General features: G+C 30.7%; 1 protein-coding gene across 1 annotated transcript; it reads left to right on the top strand.

The window, feature by feature from the left end:
* The first annotated feature begins 11,198 nt into the window (after positions 1-11,198).
* LOC134251572 (uncharacterized) lies at positions 11,199-13,113 on the top strand. The gene is made up of 3 exons (XM_062733973.1): positions 11,199-11,248; positions 11,987-12,085; positions 12,174-13,113. The coding sequence occupies exons 2-3, from the start codon at positions 11,998-12,000 to the stop codon at positions 12,956-12,958; spliced, it is 873 nt and encodes a 290-aa protein (XP_062589957.1). The 5' UTR covers positions 11,199-11,248; positions 11,987-11,997; the 3' UTR covers positions 12,959-13,113.
* The last annotated feature ends 2,276 nt before the right edge of the window (positions 13,114-15,389 follow it).

Here is a 15,389-nt window from a genome sequence, read left to right as displayed (position 1 = left end):
CATTAACTTGAAGTACTAAATTTATCAGAGGTCAAAAAAATATAAATGATCCGGTACATGAATGGCAAATGAATATAGACTTCATGATTGATACACAGATTTAAATAAAATGTAATAAACTAAACTGAATGACTTTCCTATACTTTACCAAAAGAGAAGCTTATTTGATACAAATTTTAATATTAAATTTCTAAAACGAGGCACACTATTGACAAATAAGTTGATGATGCAAGACTATTTAATATTTTATTAATTTTGTGGCCGATGAATGGTATTGTTTGCAACTTGCCATCCATGTTGTTAATTCGAATGTTGAGTGTTGTTTTCCATATAGATTGTTTGGACATTATGTTTATACTGAATTGTCAACGGATTTTACTAGCAGAATTTTCAAGCACGACAAAAAGCACGCAGCGGATTTGACTAGTCGACAGGGGAGACTTACTGCTTTAGGACCATTGATCCCAGGGATACTTTCAAATGACTGTGTTTGTTCTGTTCACAATTTTTATTGTTTCAGTGGAAGAGCTTATATACCGTTTGTTATCTTCATATTCTTGTTTTATTTATATGCTCTGTAATTCTCATCAAACCTAATAATTGATATGATTAAAGATTATCTATAACGTCATTCACTACGTCAGTAATATATCATAAGCATTGTTTTCTTAAAAAAATTCTTTGATGATTTATCTATCAAAATTAAGTTTTTTGTTAATCTTTGTTTCTAAAACTACAAATCTTTAAAAACAAAAAGAAAAACATTAAACTATTCTCCAGTTCTTACAGAAATTATTTTTCTCAACGGTCAACCCTTATTCTCTTGTCGCGCTCTGTCAACGCGTCAATGATTGTATTTTTGGTATTTATTTTGTAATTTGTATTTTTTCCCTATAACTTGAATCATATTTACTTGCATATTTCCTGTACCATTTACGTGCAAAATCTATTCCTTCTTTTGTAAATTATAATAAAAAATTTATGCTAAAAAGCGTGTAAATTATACTTTTTCCTAGGAAACCTTATCTCGGCTCATCTTTCTCAAGAAAAGAGAGCACAATGTGACAGTGTAGATTACAAGAAAATCTTCTTTTAAAGCCACTATAATTGAAAACATCCGGGCATTTCACATAACTAGCTCTTACAGCTTCGCGGTTAATTTACCAAAGTTATGAGACATTCTTCGGTGTGTGAAAGTTACCATGCTGCATTAAAGGCTAAACCAATCAAAGATACAATCACTCGACTTTGATCCTGACTCAGATATACATTTCGGTCACTGATTTTTCCCTTAAGTTTAAAAAGAATAAGAAATGATGGATTTTGTTCAAATGAAATTATTTATTGTGAAAACAATCTTTATGAAGAGGCGAAGAAGAGAATACTTTTATAAATTTAATTTCATAAAAAAGGTTTTAAAATATATAAAACGTATTTTTTCAATCGTATTTATTTTGTTTCATAGAGATGTTCAGTTTAGAATGCATAGAACTTGTTGAATTTAAAATTAGATTTCAAATAATTTCAACATTGATACAATTTGTTTTGATACTATTAATTTCAGTAATGGGTATTTCGACTTTTTTGTCGTATCTTTGGTATAGTCGATATTGAAAAATATAACTACTGTATTTATATCACTTTAAAATATATCACTTAAATTCTTTAATATATAATTTAATTCAAAAAGTTTAAAATAAAGCTTTTGAAATTTTTTCATAAAATTTTCATTTTATGCCTCTACATACGATTCAATGTTCTTTAAAGTTTTAACAAACGCTATTAAAAAAGTTGACATTTGTACCTCATGAAATTAAGTATAACTTGCATATTTAACAAAAATAAATTTTTGTTTTAAATTTAGCCTTAGTTACCAATGTTTTTATTTTTGAAATTATAAGTGATTTATGGTGTTTTCTTTGAAAGCAAACAGATACACTATGATATTAAACGTTTTGTAAGTAGGAGAAAGCAAAGTACCAAATAAGTGTAAAATTCAAGCAATTTTCTTTAAAAGCCTGGATACCAGCTTATTTATTTTGTATTTCTTAATCAATTATCAATTAAAAAATATGCAGTATTTTGCATGCAAAAATTATTTGTTATCCAAAGATTTTTAAAGAGTTAAAAAAACACCGTTAATTTTAAAAATTTAGAGACATCTTTGTGAGATTTTCCTTACTCAAAAATTTTCAGAACCTGAGAGAAATATTTTATATCACTTAAATTTAAAATACATATATCAGTTATAAATGTATTTTAGAATTGACCTGTATTAATTTCCTTTAATGTTTGAGGAACCTCATCTACATGGTGGTTAGAATTTCCCTACTTCTTTTTTTTTTTTACAATAGGAAACAAACAGAACGCTGATATTAAGTTTTGTACATGTAATCTTATTTATTTTGACTTTTTTATGATTTTTGCAAAAGAATTGAGTTCAAAAATTCAAATTTTCCTGTAAAAAAAAAAAAGAGAAATATTTTTATCTAGAATTTAATACATATATCAGTTATAAAATGAATTGACCTGAAATGAAGGAGAACAAAATGTTTTTAGAAGCGCACAATTGCCTATTTAAATTCACTAGGTTAGTATAATTTTTTTTATTTTACATTCTTTTTGAAGGAGTGTGTTGTTATAATGGTTTAACATTGTAATCTTAAAATTATAATGTTGATAAATTCGAATTTACCTAACTCATTTTTTATCATTTCATATTCACATATATAGTAAATAAGGCTGTCCTTTCCCCAACCCATTTACTTGTTTACAACAACATTTGTTTTACATAAATGTACATTTTCAGTCATTGACTCAAGCAGCACAAGTACTGAATTCATTAAAACATACCAGCTTGTCTTTTTATATCACCTTTTAATTCGATTTTAGGATTTAATATGATTACAAGCTAGTTGAATGTACTTGTACAAACACTTGTGTAGTCTTGAAGTGCTTAAATCCCAAACACGGATACTTGATGCTCTGTCAGCCTTTTTGGGGCAGAGGGTCGCAGTATTTGTTTTGGGTCCTTTGAACATCCCTGGAAGGTTTACACAAGACGGGTAGCGACACCTTCGCCAGCCACTTCGTTTTAATCTTTCATCTCGCCGTTTTATCAGGCAGTCGCAAGGAGGACTAAATATTTACCATGTCAATTTGTCCATGATTTGGCTGAGTCGAGGAAGCAGGCACTTTAATTAATTTGGTATACCTTAACCCGATACCTACTTACTTGTTGTTAAGAAAAACTTACTGGATAGAATTTATAACATTCGATATATTTCAGGAGTTTCAGGTTTATAGTGAAGTATTGGTAGATAGGTTTAAGTGGGGCATTGGCAATTTGACATTTTTCATCGGGTTAAATTGAAATTTCTTTTAATTACAATCCAGCGGAAAATTTAATGTTTCTATAAGAACCAGACTTAAAGATGTACCAGTAAATGTTTAACACTTTGGTCGTGGTTTTAATGTTGACCCCCTTTTTAAATTTAAAGAGACGAAAAGCAACAAAAATTGTTTGAAAAAGGAAATTCTAGGACTCAAAATTATCCAACTTCTAAAAATTTAGATTTTACAAATTTTCATTTTCTGCATTCTCTCTTACTTCCTCTTGAAGGGAAGATAATTATTATTTTATATTCTTTGTAAATATGGACATGACATTTGGAGTAATTTGCCTCTGAAACTTTATATAATAGATTTTGTTAATGGACTTGTATTAATTACAGCTTAAATACAGCTTTCTGATTTAATAAAAACATATTTAAAATTGTTTTATATGAAGCTCATCACTAATTCTATTATACTGGGTATTTCTGCCAAACATCATTATAACTGACAAACATCAAAGCATTGAGATTTCAGTAAGGCCCTAGCAAAGATCGCTATTCGGAACAATTTTACTTTTCAAACGTCGACTTTCTTTCTTTATGTCGTCATATTTCGCTATAAACTGTATTATTAGAGGATGCTCTGATTACCATCAATTTTTTAATTTTTGTTTTTTTTTTCCGTCACATGTATTTCATCTTCATGTTTGTAAAAGTTTTAAGCAATATGAAAAAAATCTCTTATTTTTGAAAATTTCAATTTTTTGATAATCTTAATGTGTTATTATGATAAATTTGTATGTAACTTAAACCTTTATGATCAATTAGACTAAAATAAAGCAGAAGAAAGACTTCTATATACAATTCATTATACAGTTTTATGTAAGGAATCATTATTGTACAGGACGACAATAATGTAATTTTGATTCAATCGAAGCTTATAAATAGTTCTTCCATCGCAAATATGAACAACAGATTTATAAACGTTATTTTTTCTGTCATTGAAATAGTTATTTACAAATTTGCAACAAAAAATTCCGACATCAAAGTTGCAGCTCACATTGCTTTAAGTAAAAAAATCTCTAAACTTTCTTCCTAGTTTTTTTTTTTAATCCTTAGCCGGGAGATGGTAAGCAAACAAATTAGTGTACCATAGTGGTGGTTTGAACATATTTTATTGTTATTTATAATCACAACGGGATTGGGCACAAGTTCTAAAAACTTATGACGCCCTCTCCCTATATATAAATTACAAAAATTCAATTAGGTCACAGTTAAATATGTGCATTCAAAGTATTCAATATGTGCAAAATTTACAAATTAATGCATTTTTTAAAAAGAATCATACATATAATTTTGTATATACATGCATGTATACATAAATAAAATATAATAACAGTAATACTAACATGCGAATCTGCCAGAATGTTTGATAAATGTTTGAACAATAGAGAAAAGACGTACACAGTACTCATAGAACCCCCCCCCCCCCATAATAAGACATCTATATCTAAAATATGAATTTTATCAAATATTATAGGTTTATCAAATAATTCCTTTCTGGCTTCCATATACTTGGACATACAAAAAAAAAATAACGGTTCTTTTTTGCCAAAGAGTATAAGGGGCTTGAAATTAAATTGCATCTATAAAGGTCATTATTCAATGACAATTATGTGGTTATTTTGATATATATATTTACTTTGATAAGTTTGATAAATATTTCAAAATAATACAAACAATAAATTGTGACAATGAATTTAATTTCTCATACAATACTTGGACGTCTACATTATAATTACAATAAGGTTCACTTGGAATTGGAACCCCACGCTCTAGAGATACAGTTTCAGCTACAAATATAACAAATACTTCATTTCCTAATATTTACATTTCCAATGTCTTTGTCCGAGATAAAATTACAAATTGTAAATGTACTTTATTTCCCCATCAATGTATTGGCGCGGTTCCAAAAAAAATCACATGCAACAAACAGCTAGACAGAAGCAGGGCTTGGAGCAATTGGATTATCAATCAAAGCATGTAAATATAAGGAATAACTGTCAGATTTTTCAATTTCATGACAATGATCAATCGATTGGCTTGCGTGATAATTTTATGCATAAATGCCTTCAAATTATCACGCAAGCCAATCGAATGATCACATCATGAAATCGAAAAATAAGATAGTTATTCCTTAAATATGGAAATCAAATTCTTAAGATACAAAGTTTTTGCTTTATTGTAGTTTCCAGTGCGGAAAAAATGTAACATTAAAAACAGTATCTAGTAGCTTTTTATTAAATATTATCAATAATTATTGGAATTGTTGAGATAATTACGACAATTTCTCGATAATAAGATGATTGGTTTTGATATTCTTGAATAAAAAATATTACAAATCATTTGTTTTTTGCAAAGAAGTCGGTTCACTTTATGCATAAAATGGCCCTGTAGATATACCAATAAATTGATCAACACTTGATTTTCTATTTTAAGCATTAAAATAAAGTAGAGACTTGGTGCTTTCATATCCTTTTTAAAAATTCTTCTAAAAGTCCAGGTCTAGGAGAACTGGCTTTATAAAATTGCAATGTTCTTGAATTTTTAGGTAAACAGATATAATTGAGTACTTTCAGTCAAGAAAAATAATATGAGCGCACTCTCTGATCTAAAAAATAAAACACGTCCATTAATCCTCAGAAACAGTTCTATCATTTACTAGTTGTATATTTTAGATCAGAGGTTGCGCTCTATATCAAATATCAAAAAATAGCTTTAAAATTGGCCGTTTTTGTAGACTTTTTCAGAATATGAGGAAATTGACGCAATTCGTGACGTCATAATACATTATGACTAGCAGAAAATGACGTTCATTTTTGATAGAACGCAGTCACTAAAGATCTAATATATTTTAATACATTGTTAACTAAAACTTGCAGTGTCATTTTTAACAGAAATTCACAGGGCCAAATATAGCAATTTGGAGTGAACCTTGTTGTTTATCTCGAATTTTACTGTATCGATTAATATTACATTTCATTTAACTATTTCTGCATATTGCTACGAAATCTTATTTAGTGAGGAAGGTTATAATATAGAGAACATGTATCAAGAAGATGATAAGACTTTCAACCTTAAAGACAGATATTTAAGTGAGGTTATGTTTCTTATATATTAATAGTTAATATATTGTATTACTTATTCCAAAATTATAGCGTCTCCATATGAGTGAAAAATTCTCGAGATGGACGTTAAACAATATACAATCAATCAATCCAAAATTGTATATGTGCAAATTTATGTACATTTAAAGATATATTTTAAAGGTGTTTCCAGCAGATATACTGATAAAATATATGCAGATATAAGGTATATTTCTGCATGAGTAAGGGCAGTTGACTTTTGAAAAGTTAAAGTCATTCCGTTTATCACAGAGTTTGGTTGTTAGATTACCATTAGGGTCTTTTTCAAATTATCTTAATTTTGCCTTTTTTATTAATATGAAGTAGAACATAATTTATGAATTCAAACGTGCCTAAGCTATAAATTCATAAATGCAATTTTGGATTGTAATTACTAAATCTGAATAAAATATTTAAATCTCTCTTTCCAATTGTTTTCATGCTTAAAGCTTGTTGTCAGTCATGACATTCATATTTTATCCATTGTCATTAATTAGCATGTACATTTTACTATTGTCAGAAAATGAAATGAAAACAAACCATTCTCGGTGTAGTGTATACACAACATATACATTTCACTTGACCCATAGTGAAAAAGGCAATAGATACTTTAATTATGTTTATTAGATTGATAAGTGTATTTACATTCAACTTCATTTTTATAACCAAAAGTTTCAATGTTATTCTACCTTGATAATTTATGTGCCGCGCGATATGTTGTTAATTGTTTTATATGTAGAATATAATTTTTGTTCTACTTGTTTTTTTATATCAATTTTCAACATAAACGACTAGGTAAAAAAGCATTCAAGGCTGATAACTGGAAAAAGATGAAGAAAATAAAAATTAAAGAGAGTTAATGCTCCCCGGGAATAAAGTGCATCTAGTCTCAGGTAGGTTTTCATAATGTATATTTATATCCTTGTAAGGAATATATTCAAACAAGGGAATTTGTACCTTTTTGCACTTATTTACAATTGGTTTATTTGTTTGATAATACATGTACATTAAATGACCATTTACAACAATAAGTTTTATTTATATTTTGCAAAATAAAAAAATAAGTAAGAAGAGTTGAATAAATCACATTTTCATAGAAAACAAATCAAAGACAATGACTTAAATACATAGTCTACAACACACTTTGTAAAAACCAAAAATTCATATAAAATTATTTCACATTAAGGAGGCTGGGGTGTCAATAAATTAACCACCAGATATAACTTAAATTTTGAGATATGATATCTTTAGCTGTCAATATCATTTGACAAAGAAAAATTTTCTACATATTAGTTTTAAAATTTGATCATTTTTGTATATCTTTATATGGAGCTCTTCTTCTAAAGGAGATCGAATTGGTCTAAATGGCCACGACCACCCAGCTCCTTTTAAGTGTTAAGGTGGCGATTTGTGATATTATAGTTATGCTAAAAAAATCTAGGTTTCAAGGAGGAGTGAGGATCGCCCGCATTCTACCTGCTCTTTGATATGATCTTGTAAACGGAAAAAAGCCATGCACAATCAGTCTGAAAATAATGACCTGGGTTACTACATCTACCAAAGCAACTTAAGTTAGGATTCTTCTCATATTTCTAATATTTAAGAATTAATGAAATTTTCACAGAATCAAGAAGACGATATCAGTAAGTGATAGTATCAGTGAGATTAAATTTGACCGTTTTATATTAGAGGCAAGGTCAGGTCAAGGTCATTATCTTTTTCCTTGACATTACGAATAAAAACTGTTGCAAATCATGTGATACCTACTTCTATTTCAAAAGTTTAATGATTATTCTTTTTGCATAAAAACATATTATTGGCTAATCCGAATTTTCTCTGTTTTTCTTATTTTTTTTTTTTAGGATATATTAGTTATTTTTATATGCTTCCTATATTTAACTTTTTCTTATTTTCACATATAATAAAGCAGTCTTATAAATGTACAAAATGATACAAAAACAAAAAGTTTTGATCGTTTACTAAGAGAGAAAAAATACTTTTTATGGATTTTTGACTCAAATCTGCACTTTGATAGGAAGCGTTTAAAAGCTAACAAAGTTCTAGTTTGTTTGAAAAATCATATTTATTTGATATATTTTGAAAGTTTAGTCCCTCATTATTAATTTAGCTTACATTTGAAAATTTCTCCAAGTCTTCAACTGTGTAAAAATTATAACTAAATTCATTGTTCTATTATAATTTTGAGAGGCAGAAAAGAAGATATTTTCATACGCCACCATTCCGCCAAAAATATAGTCCCTGCTAGTTTTCAAACGCAGTTTACCATTTCTATTTAAGGTTGTACAATTGTGATGAGGAAAGAAAAATATGGTCTTTTAAATTCCTTACAACTCAATATATAAGACATATAAGCAAATATATTTTGAATGTTTCGTCTAGTCAGAAACCAGAGAAGAATCCTACCTTAAAGCACTCACAGTGGGTGTGACCGGTAGGGAAGCACCTACTAATCCTAGGCACCTGATTCCCATTCGTCTTTTTTTTTTATACACTATTAGCATACTAGTAATTTTATGGATTATTTTTTTAGACCAATCACTATTCGTTATCTTTACCTAGTTTATATTTTTAAATAGTGAAAGATGCATAAATACAATGCAGTTTCAGTGAGATTCATTTACATTACAACCGGTCCTTTGGATCTCCTTGTTTAGTTAGCATGCTTTTTATAATGAAAAAGGTGAAGATTGAAATACGGAAACAACGAATAGTTTGAATCTCAATCAGGAACAGAGCAGAACGGACCTCTTCAACATCAGAGGTTGGATCACGTGCCATGATTGGGTGAGCATCCACCTGCCAACCAATCACACCCTTCAAGTGCTTTCTGTCTTGATCGAGAATTAAGCGCAAAATTCAGTTTTTAAATAATGGTCTACGTTTACTGGACAGTTGGAAAAACATCCATCAGCATTTGACTCAATGACAAATTGCATTTGCTGAGGCTATTGTTTGGCCATAGAACTTACGAAATGATTACTTTCAACGAAACTGTTAATTTTTTTCAAAAAACGTTTTAGTAATAACTTACCTCGATTTAAAAAAAGTTCGTAAATAGAGCTTGCTCTTGTGTATCGAATCAACTGAGGGATATAAACCCTGTATGCAAGTGTTAAGGATATAATCGTATTGCTAGATGTAAGTTAGAGAAGATGACGATTGAAAAATTGCCATCACGTTTATCATGAAGCTTGGTTGTTAGGTTACCAAATACGTCTTTTATCTAGTAAATTATTGAAAAATGAAACAGATGTGTCAGACTCTGTGGTATTTTTTTATCCATAAAGCTCATTGGCATATGTCATCTCGACATATGAATAAAAGCAATATCATTGTTGTTAATTAATAAAATGTCGTCAAAGGCCACAGCAAGTATTTTCGTTCGCTCATATGTAAATTTTTATACATTCTGCTTCATAGGCATACAAAATTAAGTTTCCTCCTAAAAAGGAACTTCTGGACAATCTGACAAAATATTGGAAGATCTGGTCCCTAAAACACATATCAGACACATGTATTGTCAATTAGAAACGTAATAATATATGAACATCAAGCGTATTTATGTTCACATCAGGACGTTTTTAACAAAATAGTTTTGCACATTGACGATGACAAGTTAAATAAATTTACTACAGTTCCATTTTTATTTAAAAAAAAAAAAAAAGCTGCCAATAATGTTAAAAGCCTTGATTTTTATTGCTCGCAGGAAATAGCACCCGCTGTACATGAAAACAAAGTTGAAAAGTAGTAAGTTTTGATAGAAGGATATTGAGATAACGAACAGTATTCAATCTCACTGTCCGTAAAACAATACAAAATAGGAGAAGAGCAAACACGGACCCCCGAAACATCAGAGGTGGGATCAGGTGCCATGAGGAGTGAGCATCCCCTGCTGACAGGTCACACCCGCCGTGTGCTCCTTGTCATGATCAGGAAATAACGGAAAAAATCCGTCGTCAATTCAGTGTATAAATAATGGACTAACAATTGGTATGAAAAACGTCAGTCAGCATTTGACTCAATGATAAATTGTATTTGCTAACAAGGTCATTGTATCGACCATAGAACTTACGAAATGATGACTTTAAAAGACTGCTGATATTCTTGTTTCATCAACTTGCTTGTCAATAATTTACCTCGCTTTAGAAATTGTACATACGTAGAGCATGATCTCATTAGTTTTTGCAACATTTTTAAATCCAAATTTTGCAGAATTTCTTTGAAAACAACAAACAACAGACGAAACATGCTTGTGAGTGCAGAAGTAACGAAACTTTAGATGATGAAGGACATTTTGAGTATCAAACAAACAATAAAGGGGTCGGTAAAAACTTACTGAAGCTCAGTTTAATTCTTATTGAAAAAAAAAACCAGAAGCGGGGAGGTCGAAAGCTTTCTGAACGTAACGTCCGACGATCTCCGAATTTTTTGTTATGACATCCGAAATCAATAAGACATTCAATTTAATAAAATAAATAGTGCATGTTTTTACGATAATTTATTAGATTTTTATAGTCTAAAGTATTTATATAAAAAATGAGTTTAAATTATTAAATAAGTACTGCATGTAGCCTTCTTTAAACATGGTTTTCTTGGAGGAGAAAAAATTTCAATGTCACCACCTCAACAAAACAATCTCGTTATTACGACTTAGAACATTTTGACACGTTTGTTTCATCGTAGATCAAAGGCTAAAGGACTATATAGGTAAGATTCTTTGTAATTTCAAGAATAAACAACAGCTTCTCATTCTTTTTAAAACAAAATTATGTTAATATTTAAAGTATACATCAGCTTTAAATAATATTTCTCCAAAGAATATCAGACAAAAAGTGCAATAAAATAAATTCAAGGTTTCATTATAAGGAAAAGGCTTTTGAATAATCATTTAATGGTGGTATCTTTTTCACTTAGTCTTTTTCTTTCTTCTTTCCCCTCTATACTCACCAAAAATATTTTTAATGTATATAATATTGCTTTAAATAACATCGCCGTAACAAGCTTTGCGAAAACAAAGATATCATGCGGTCTCAGGTCAATAAATATTACGATATACTAGTATGGGACACTTTACGGGACATTTTTTTTTATGAAATAGGGACTAGTAAACTTATCCTCAAAACCAATTATCATTCTTGTATCATTAAAAACAGATATTATTGTTTGGTGTGGTTCATTTTGAACTTATCTCCACTGTGAAATTTCTGGGCAATAGAGAGAAAGAGAGAAAGATCTGGATTGAATTTTTCTTTATGCATTAGTAAGTTCTAATAGGGTGCTTGAATCACATTTTGTATACATTTTTATCATTCTACACCGTGCCCTCTATGGGTATGTCATTACACTGTATTAAGCTGGATGGAATAGAATTTTGGAACTTGAAATGATGAAAAATATGCTAAGCGAAAAAATAAATAAATATTACGTTTGTATTTGATATTGTAGAAACTCCAAGCATGCAGTTCATCACTTTGAAAAATGTCACGAGAAGGGACGGAGAGTTCTATTGCCACGGAATCCCATATGCAGATTTCGATCGAACTGGTAAGAAATGCACAGACAATTCAATAGCATAATTTTGTTCTAACCGAATAAAACATCCTGAAATTTATCAATGTCATTTACATTTTAGGTCATTGGGGTATATGGAACATTGCACGCATGTTCGAAGCTTGCAGACGAACGGTTTCTCATAAAACTAATTTCTTCTTGCGTGACACGAAAGGAACTTTCGCTTTTGCATATGTAGTTCGAAGACAGACGTTTAAGCTTAGTCAAAAGATTCACGACAACATTAGTCTTTTTTCTCGTTTTCTACCTAAAATAACATATAAAATGGTAGAAATTGGCAATTCCTCATTTACAGTACACAACGAACTTTACGATGATTTCTCTGGGTCCAGTGAAGTTTTTGCTGAAAATTTTACACGAATTGTGAAAATCAACTGGGAAAAGAAACAATCGACGGAGTTATCCCGTGAAATGAGAGAGGAACTGGAGGATATCTATCGTAGTCCTTCTGAAATATGGCAGAACACGACGGTCTTCCCTGATAGAACAAATGATATTCCTATTTATACCTTGTCTCTTCGTGTTCCTTTCAGTGATACGGATAGCTTACAACATATAACACACGTAATGTACAGTAAATACTGCACCGATTGTGCCACCAATGCCATAAATGCTGGCTTCTATCGTCACTTCAAAGACGATATTTGCTGGTACCCTATCCTTGAAATGGACATCGAATACCTTGGGGACGCTATAGAAGGGGAGATCATCGATATTCACACATGGCAGGGTGAAAACCCCCAGCATCTCTATTTTGAGACAAAGACAAAAGGAAAAATTATCAACAAAGCGATGTTTGTCATAGGACTAGAAAAGTCCAGAAAAAACAGACATTCGAAAATGTAGCATAAATAAACGCAGACACTTAAAAATGCTACCTCCATAACAATCACAAATCTTTTACTGAAACATTGCATCATTTATATAGTTTACTATTCAAGTGGCAAAAGTCGTAAGTGCATAGTTTTTGACTTGCAGTATAAAATTTAAAAAATAAAATTCACAACAAATGTTGAATTCAATTTCTTTGTGTTTACAATATTCTTTTCTTCAGACAAATTTTATAATATGAAATATCTGATGAAGTTTTCTTTAATTCTTCAAATGATAAAATTTGAACCCAAGGCTATATATAACAAACGATCGATAACAAATCTGTCTGGTAAAGATAACTTTGAATCCATAGTGCACTGTTCCCATTTTGCCTAATTTTACAAGAACTGGTTGCCCTTCTGGTGCAGTGGTTAGAACGTTTCCTCTAAAGTCGCAGAAAAGGTAGTTAATTCTTACTTAACGAGATCGAATCCCACTGCGGTACGTGGTAATCTATCATTCAGGTGAGACCGTATAACGAGGTTCCTTGTTGCTGTAGATGCTGGCAAGTAAAAGATCCCTCACTGCCCAGAAGCCATGAGCGCTGAATGTAGGTCTTATTATTATTATTTGCAGCACTCCGCCGGCAAGTGGTAGTGTCTCAGTACGAGTAAAAATTTCCCAAAAGGAAGTTAAACAAACAACAAGAAATAAAGTCAAGAAATGATAAAATTTGCTTCAAGATTTGAAATTCTGAAGAAAGTCCCGTCTTTACCCTGCTTTTTGAAAAATTTTCTTCAGAAAGGTCCGAATATTTAGACATTATACTTCTTAACTGGTTTCCTATTTCTGTTGCATTCATTTTTTAAATTCTTGTTCAATGTTGTGAAGTGGTGTAAATCAGATATGGATACTTAAAATTCCAAGGATCTTTTGGAAAATTTGAAATCACGAGATTTTACCAAAATCAACAGCTGAAAAACTTAGACTTTTCAACTTTATATACAACCATTCCTCACGATAAATTAAAGTCCAGGCTTTTTGATATCATTGACAGCTGCTTTTTCAATTAAAGTGGAACTCGTAAATTTACTTACCTCGCCATTGGTCATTTGCAAAATTATTTTGTTAAAAACATTCTGATTGTACACACAAGTACTCTGTAGTTGACTTCAAAAAGATGCTTTTTGATTGAAAATATCTATGATTATGGTTTTTGGAGACCAGGCCCAAAGACCATAAACTGAGGACAGACTTAAGTCAAAATTTCGAAACAATATAACTTTTGCTATAATTTCGATAATGAAATAAAAGGACATGGGTGAACATGACGTGAGATAAGCCCACAGCGCAACAAATATGAAGGTGAAAAATTAAATCTCAATTATTTCGAAATGCCTAATACTGACAAGAACTATTCAATAAAGGTTGATAATCAAAGCCTTTGAAATTTTCTAATGAAAAACACATTATTCTAGCTGATAGAATTTGAAGAACAACAAAAATTTACTGTATTGGCGGAACTGTCATGGCTTTTATTACAAATTACATTCACAGATAACATGCAACTGGCATGTTCATTCAAACATCAGCAACATGCAACTGGCATGTTCATAACCTATGCGCCGATCTTACAACTGGTAAGCATTTTGGCAGCATAGCATTCACAAATATCAAACAAACCATATCATAGCTGGGGGACCTGGAGATAACAGTATCACCCTCAGCAAATGGTTACTTGTCAAAATTGCGCTAACACGAAAAGGTCAGGATAATCACATTCACAAAGCATAGTCCATAGCTTTCTTCATCAGCGAATAAGCCACGACGATTACTGAAAATGTCACATAACACTACAGTCAGGATTATCACATTCACACAGCAAATAGAAGTCCATAACTTTCTTCATCTGACAGTGTATAAGCCACGACGATTTCTGAAATTGTAACTTGACAGTCAGGATTATCACATTCTCACAGCAAAGTCCATGATGGCCTTCTTCATAGGTGTACATGTACAAGTCATGACGATTTCTGAAATTGAAAGAAAACACACAGCAGAAAAAGGAGCAGAAAGAATTCATTGAATAGTAAATACATTTAAATACTAGTATTCAGACCAACCCTAGTATTTAAGGGAGGGAAGGGAGGGGATTTCGTCTGCACTGAACAAGATGGGAAGTTGAAAAGACCAAGCACATGCGCATCAAAGCTCAAGTATTATTGACCCTAGAACCGTAACGATAGAACCGCATAATTCCGGAAAACGGTTTGCACTTTGTAGCTATTTATAATCTCAAAAAACAAAGCCATAAACGGCCTTCTCAATAACTGTATTTATCTTTTAGGGATAAATCTGATTATTTCGAAATGCCTAATACTAACAAGAACTATTCAATAAAGGTTGATAATCAAAGCCTTTGAAATTTTCTAATGAAAAACACATTATTCTAGCTGATAGAATT

Source organism: Saccostrea cucullata, unplaced genomic scaffold, assembly GCF_032062105.1.
Source record: "Saccostrea cucullata isolate Sc308-1 unplaced genomic scaffold, CSIRO_AGI_Scuc_v1 ctg37, whole genome shotgun sequence".
NCBI lineage: Eukaryota > Metazoa > Mollusca > Bivalvia > Ostreida > Ostreidae > Saccostrea > Saccostrea cuccullata.
The sequence above is the reverse complement of the archived record's forward strand: the minus strand, read 5'-3'. Positions and strand labels throughout refer to the sequence as shown.